Source organism: Vicia villosa, linkage group LG5 (assembly GCF_029867415.1).
Source record: "Vicia villosa cultivar HV-30 ecotype Madison, WI linkage group LG5, Vvil1.0, whole genome shotgun sequence".
In the NCBI taxonomy this organism is placed as follows: Eukaryota; Viridiplantae; Streptophyta; class Magnoliopsida; order Fabales; family Fabaceae; genus Vicia; species Vicia villosa.
The window spans coordinates 142,910,378-142,918,505 of record NC_081184.1 but is presented as its reverse complement, the minus strand read 5'-3'; the positions used below and the strand labels follow the sequence as shown (position 1 = coordinate 142,918,505).

General features: G+C 36.0%; 1 protein-coding gene across 1 annotated transcript; it reads left to right on the top strand.

The window, feature by feature from the left end:
• Nucleotides 1–696: 696 nt before the first annotated feature.
• Nucleotides 697–2,246, top strand: LOC131607621 (gibberellin 20 oxidase 2-like). The gene is made up of 3 exons (XM_058879599.1): nucleotides 697–1,232; nucleotides 1,320–1,644; nucleotides 1,878–2,246. The coding sequence occupies exons 1-3, from the start codon at nucleotides 697–699 to the stop codon at nucleotides 2,145–2,147; spliced, it is 1,131 nt and encodes a 376-aa protein (XP_058735582.1). The 3' UTR covers nucleotides 2,148–2,246.
• Nucleotides 2,247–8,128: the final 5,882 nt, after the last annotated feature.

The following is an 8,128-nucleotide window of genomic DNA, read 5'->3' as shown; positions in this document are numbered from 1 at the left end:
TATGAACTACAAAATAAGTTATATTATGTTTGATATTCCAAAAGACATAAATTAAAATTTGTTAAATTATTATAAGTTATTTATGTATTGATGTTATCCAACTGAAAATATGGTCTCATGCTTAACAATTTAGTCATTGATATATGTAATGTGAATCCCGATCAGACCCGTGCGACATCACGAGTTTCCTACTAGTTTTTAAATATAGATAAAATATCATATTAAATGTAACCATTATATCCATTGACATACTATTTTTTTTCAATGGATTAACTATTTTAAAGATGAGTTGTGCTATCCTTACACTAGATTTCTACACCTATCCAATTTACACCGTATAAATACAAAAGAATCAGCTTTGCACAGATTTTAATGTGGAGAAAAAATTATTAAAAAAATGAAAAGTATTGATTTATGGTATAATACAAGGTGTAGGTGTAGGTTTAAGTGTAAAACTATCATTTCTCTTTAAAGATTAGTTGAATTATCAATGTTGTTCATATCCATTGAATTTATAATTTTTTCAAAGTAAACTTTCATAATTAAAGAAACATTCATTTCATTCAACATTTCCTAGAAAAATAATACTTGAATCACTCCCTTCATGCATCCATAAAAATTATTTATATAGTTTGCCCTTGTAAATTGAACTTACACCAAAACTTTCACTTTGTAAGCATTTCTCAACCTATCCCAATGGCAGCAATCACCACTCCCAGCCTTCCCTTTTGCCCTCCACCAAAGGACCAGAACGGTGAAAACATGGTCGAATTTTTCGACTTTACTTCACTGGCAAAAGAAGGAAAAGTTCCAAAAGAGTTCATTTGGCCTAGTGAGTATTGGGTCAAAAGCAGTGGAGAAACCATTGAACTACCAATCATTGACATTGACCTCATCAAGAATGATGAATTTGCAATGACCAAAGCTGCAGAAACTGTGAGAGAGGCATGCATAAAGCATGGTGCCTTTGAAGTCACTAACATTGGTGTGGATGTAGATTTCACTGATCTTGTTCTTCGAGAAACCGGCAACATTTTCAAGCTTCCGTTGGACGAGAAAATCAAAGCTATAGAGAAAGATTCTGGTTTCTCAATTGCTCATGCAGAGAGGTATACTACTGTTTTGCCATGGAAAGAGACATTCTCTTTCATGTACAATCACAACAGTAAAAATGAGACACAGGTTATTGATGTTGTTAATTCTCTCTTAGGTCAAAAGTTTCAACAAACTGGGTAAGCACTATGAACCTCACTCCATCAAGTTCTATATTTTTTGTTTTGAAAAATAGGCTCATTGTTTTTGTTTTTATTTTTGAATAGGTTGGTGTATCAGAAATACTGTGATGCAATGAATGAGTTAACCAAGGTGCTTTTTGAGCTGTTGGCTATTAGTCTGGGTGTGGATCGGAACCATTATCAAAGCTTTTTCGAAGATGCTGTGTCAATGATGAGATGCAACTTTTATCCACCTTGCAGTGCTAACCTTAGTGGTGCACTTGGAAATGGCCCTCATTGTGATCCAATCTCTCTCACTCTTCTCCTTCAAGATCAAGTTGGAGGCTTAGAAGTTTTTGCTGACAACAAATGGCTTGCTGTTCCACCAAAACCTAACACCCTTGTCATCAACATAGGTGACACTTTCATGGTACGTAATATTATATCACATCATTGTATTTTCATAGTTGAAAGTAACAGGCATTTACACATTCGAGGTATTCGAGATATCAGTGACCGTTCAATCAGGATCTGATCTGATAGTCTAACAAAATATAAATTTTAACTTAAATGCGTGAATATGTGTTTCCTTGACTACAAGAAAATCGGTTATACATTTTGTGTATGTAAACTTATTAATCACGTGTTTGTTGTTTGTTTTAGGCATTGACCAATGGATTGTACAAGAGTTGTCTCCATAGGGTTTTTGTTAGCAACAAGGTGGAGAGGAAGTCCTTGACCTTTTTTGTGAATCCTAGAGGAGACAAAACTGTGAGTCCTCCTGATGAGCTTTTGGGAAAAGAAGAGTCAAGAAAATATCCCGATTACACATGGAATGAACTGTATCAGTTTACACAGAAGATTCGAAGAGTTGATGCTCACACACTTGACAGTTTTGTAGCTTGGCAAAGCTCTTATGAGGCATCCAACTGATATTTGATGCTAATGAATAATAGATAATAAGACTTGTTGTGTCAACCATAGTTCAATATGAGTTGTATAATGGTTAATTAATAAATTGTGTACCTTGGTTATTAGTCCCCATCTTATATTATTTTCTCAAGTAGTGGGTTTCAATTTTCAAGATAATTTTTTGTATGGACTGTGATGGAGCACAAACTAAATGAATACGTTTTTGGCTTGACCGTAAAAAAGGTAGAAGTTCAATCATCAACTCTGATCACTCCATAGAAAACATTAAGGATACAAAGCAATCATACTTTCTTAGATGTTGGAGTGTTAATCTTGCAAGTTTATTTCGCACTGTAGTAACGTAGATTCAATCCACCGTATTACGACACTTTTCCAACGTTTCATCAAGTATTTTTAATTTTCTTGTGGAACAATGGCTTATGATTCCTAAAATTTTCCACAATCATATTACTTTTGATCCAAAGTCACAAATCACACCAACATTTGTGCTTAGATGTAGAAAATGACCCCCGATCAAGACGTAGAAAATGCCATAGCTCTTCCAACATCCAGATCTTCCCATACCTTTGTAAATTATTCAATCAGTATTGAATCTTTTGGAAATTCATTCAAATCATTAGGATCAATCCAAAAATGAAAGGAAAATAGATATATTCCAGGGTTTTGAGACCATGAGAAGTTGAGTGGAATTCCTCATGCAACGCTTCCACAAGTCATACTTGCTGCTGTAGCCAATCACTCGGTATTAGGGGTTCTCATCAAAGACAGAAGTTCATGCGACCTAATATACCTTTGGGTATTTAAGAAGTTTGAACATTGTGTGTAAGATATGAAGTCGTGCGAATAGATCTACCAGTCCATGTGAAACTATAGATCTACCACGAAAGTATAAACAAGAGAACCACGAAAGTATGCTTCCTTGTGATCCTCTATAAAAATGTCTACAACAATTTCCTAGGAAGTTTGTTTTTTGCGATATTAGACAAAGTGGCCTACACAGTCTATTTGAAGATGAAATATCACAAGTCAGGTGAGTCGGTCATTATTATAACTAATTTAAATGAAGCCCGCCTTATACACAATATGGTATTCAATAAGCCCCTCATGACCCTCATCGCTGTTTAGAGGGGATGGAAGAATGCCCATGAAGCAATTGGTGTGGTCGATATTGACATGCGAGAAGAGGAAATCTCTTAGGATGATTAAGGTAGTATGTCAATAGGACCCAAGGGTAAGACCTTAAGTCTAGTCCTAGACGAAGAATTCAAGACTATCCAACAGGATGATAATACAACATGGTTGGTTCCTAAAGGCATTGATTTGTCGTCTGAAGTGAATAATAGGCTCGTCGAATGTCTCAACGCTAATGTTTTTCTTTATGCAATCTTACCCACCAAGATATTGGGCATAAATATGGGATTAGATTACCATCACTTCCCAACAAAGAAGGTGGGTATCCCTCGAGAAAGCTTAAGCAACCATGAAGACAATCTAGGGCTTGCTTGATGTTAAATTCATCTCCGAGGTAAGATAAATTGATTGGCTCTTCAAAGTCGTACTTGTCAAGAAAGCCTCTGGGAAGTTGAGAATGTGTGTTGATTATGCTGACCTTGGTAACGCATGCGCAAAAGATTCGTATCCACTTCTAAACATGGACAAGTTGGTGGATAGCTTACTTGGATATAAACTCTTGTCGTTCATAGATGTATACTCTCTTTATGATTATGGATGTAAATGGATATCTACGGGGGAAAGTAGTATGATATATGCGTCCTCCCCATTAAATAAATATGATATTCACATCCACCCCATATTTGTGCGGGTATCAGCTGAATAAGTAATTTGTGACTTTTAAGGTACCCACATATAACCATGGATAAAATTGTTTTCTAAAATTATTTCTTGAAAAAAAATATTTTCAGCTTCTTTTAAAGATACAAAAAGTTATTATCACATAACATCCATACAATTCACTCTTAGTGAAAATATACATGTGTGCGTGTTCCTCTGCAAGGGAAATGAGACTCAGAGGCCGTAGTAGGTTTACAATAGTTTATTGTATTAGGGCTTGCCCACAGCGGCGATAAGCTCTGTGAGGTGGCGTATAGAGGTGATTTAGGAGATCCGATCACTGATAAGTGCCAGAATGTAGTTATTTTGTGTATGTAAATAGTGGCACTTATCAATACTTTTTGTTAATACCGTTTGAATAATTCCCCGTTTTTGTGTAAATTCGTATACTTTGAGTTTTATTATGTTTTCGTGTAGATATGTACCGTTTGATAGTTTTGTTGTCTTTTTATAGGTATTTTTGCGTTTTCGGAGCCTCGAGGAATAAAGTGTCGGAGACACGGCTGCGGATGCGTTTTGAAGAAATAAAGCTACTATTCTGGTGTAGCTCGCGTCGCGCGCTGGAGGGCGCGTCGCGCGCTGAAGGAAAAAAAGAAATAATTCAGGCAAAAGCTTGGGCGTGTCGCACGCTTTAGGGCGGTTTAGTACATTAAGTGAGAGGGAGCGTCGCGCGCTCTGCGATATCAGTTTTGTATAAATAGTTCATAACAGATTTTTTTAGGGTTTTATCACCCATTTCCCCCTTGGAGTGGCTCTGATCCTTTCTTGATGGTTTAGAGGTTTAGGAAACACCATTGGGTGCTACATCATGTGGATTGACTATGGATTTGTCTCGATTTCCTTGATACGGTGAGAGTTTCTTGTTCATCTTCTTTCTTCCATATGTTTCGTTCCAATGGTGGGTTTTGTATGTATATTTCTACTCTTATTGTATGTACATTTGTTGATCTTTGGATCGTTTATATATATTTGCTTTACAAATCATCATCGTTGTTGTTCTTGATCTTTTTGCTTAAATGCTCTGGATTTATGTTGTTGCAGAAATGGACACCGTAGATCTTGATTAGGAATGATAACTGTTAGTTTCTAGGTTTCAGAAATGGATTTAGGGCTAATAATCGTAATGGGTATAGAGTTTAATGCCTCTGTGTTGTTTGTGTCGGTTGAGAGATCGCTGATGTGAATAGTACGGTTGAGCTTTCGTCGGTGTTGTAGAAATGGACAATGATGTGGCGTCTCGATTGATGCCTGGTGATGTTGATGCGTATTATGAGTGTGGTGCGATAAGATCTTCCGAATTAAGTATTCGACGGGTAGAACGAAATGCAATTCCATAACTATTTCTCCTAGACTATTAAGATTGTTTATTTGCTTTTATTTACTTTTCCCGCATTTACCTTTCCGCACCCCAATCATGAAACTTAGAACGCGAGATAGTCGAACGACAGTTTTTCTCACCAATCTCTGTGGACACGATAAATGTAACACCCTTCTAATTTCCCCGCATAAATTTTAAAGCAATCAGAGTTTAACATGAATAAAAGGGCGTCATAATTCATTTAAAATAAAATTCTACATTCATGGTCATTCTCTACTGATAGTTCTGTAATAAAATTCTACATTCACGTTCAGAATTCCCGTATGCAGAATTTTCCAAAAGTAAGCATCAGACCCAAATATTAAAACACACTTTTCTCCCTCTTCACAAACTTACTAATGACAAATCTTATATGCAAACTGTAGGGAATTTTGTAAGCTTTCCAAAAAGTCCACAATCGCTTCAATCTGAATCACAAGTAAAAAGTTATGCCCTTTTTATTGACAGCTGCTCCATAATTGCAAAAATCATAATTTGAGATTGATGAATAAGTTCCATCTCTCTCGCTTGCTTCCAAGATCTACCAACATTTCTTTTCATCCAACCACGAAAGTCACCCGACTATAATCTAACTATACTCAAGACATACCATCTACATAATTAATCCATCAACTATCATTTCCATTGGAATAATTCCTCATTCTCAATCAATTCACCGTCCATAATCTACGCACATCTCAAACTCGACTGATACGAATTCATGAGTCCATACTCTCGTCGGTTCGCAACAACATCGCTTCAATACCGTTTGCACTCTTACCATTAACATCACCTTGAACCAACTTCTACATACTAATAACACGTCCGAGAGACACACCTTTCAATTATTTCTTCCATTCCTTCAACTCTAACACTAACATCCCGTGCAGTACCAACAAACAAGTCTAGTTCTAAGAACAAGTGTAACCGCAACTTCACCTCCTTCCAACATTATCTTGTCACAATTAAATATGTTACAACTTCTGCAACCATTTTTATAACAAAGTTCATCTCGTTAGCTTTCCAACGCTTCAAACGGAACTCAAATTGGATGTCCAGAACTCCAGTTATGAATTTTCGAAGTTTCATAAAGATTCAACAATTTTCTTGCGTTTTGCTTATGGAAATTCCGCTCCAAAACTCATCCTCTTCAAATCAATCACATTCTTAACATCCCCTTATCATATCTCTTCGCCTCCATACATTTTATCGCCGAAGTTCGATTTCTGAAACATCACGACATCAACCCTCTTTGCAACTTGCAACTGAATTTCTTTCGAGAAGCAAGGCTTCTCCCCCACTTCGCTCAAACCAAATCCTACAACAAAACAAACAAGTACCAACAGTGATTCACTCACATGTCGCGTACCAAGGGGTAATACGCCGATAGTATTTAACTGTTGCGCAACTCAACTGACTCGACAGTTGGCCGGACGGACCGACCTGCTCTGATACCACTATTGTAACACCCTTATAATTTCCCCGCATAAATTATAAAGCAATAAGAGTTTAACATGAATAAAAGGGCGTCACAATTCATTTAAAATAAAATTTTACATTCATGGTCTTTCTCTACTTAGAAACAACATTTGATTTGAATAAAATTCATGTTTATCACAGCGGAAATTAAACAAACTTTGGATAATTCTTAAAACCACATAAAATACTATTCATAAGGTCACATGCCTTAGTTTCAAAAGAAATAATTATCCAAACAATCAAAATGAAATAATATAGCATAATCAACTCTCAATCAAGCATTCCCCAGTGTTACAAGTCTCAGAGCATGACATCGACACCTATGTATTAAAACTAAAGACATGACTTTACAAGCCATCCTCACTGATCGCTTAAGCCGCTACTTCAATCTGAAATCATCAAAGTAAGGGTGAGACTACATCATAAATTAAATAGCATTATAAATCGCCAGATATAGAATTCATAAGCAATTATCCACCCTACTTAGCATATTCAGATTTATCAATTCATACCAATCACAATCATTAATCTACACACAATATTATAACATTGGAACACTTCCATTCATGTTATAATGATTCATACACCTAATGCAGTGCAACTATATGCATGTGGTACCAATCATGGGTTTCACCCATCTCACCGATCCACCATCATCAAGGATACGACTACTTCCACTCACTAATTCCACACAATGGGAATTAGCGACCACTGATCCATCTACGTCGGGATTCAGCCACCATATGATTCATAAATGCATGCACCATATATCACATGCTAATCACCACTTTAAATCATATGAACATCATCAATAAAATTTAATTCACCACACAGTGCAAACAACAATATCACCTCTCACAATCGTGTACCAAGTACAATAAATCAACCCGACAGCAACATGGCATTTACATCATCATTCATCAAAACACATGATAACAACATTTACCATGAATAACATCCATCTGCATCATCATTCATCAAAACACATGATAACCATATTTACCACAAACAACATCCATTTACATAACAAGCAGAAGCATCACATTATAACAACACACATCATTGCACATATTCAATTATGCAAACAACTCATTGCACCTCATCAACTATACAAAACAAGTATAAACCACATTTGGAGAAAATGATACTTTTCAAAATAAAATCAAGTTATTGTTGTTTTCTTTATTTCATATGGTAGAGTATTCAATTTAAGGAGCAAAGTCCAAAACAGCGTCTAAAACGGACTTACGGTTTGAAAGTTAGGAGCTTTTAAAGTTAAGTGAAATTTAAGAAA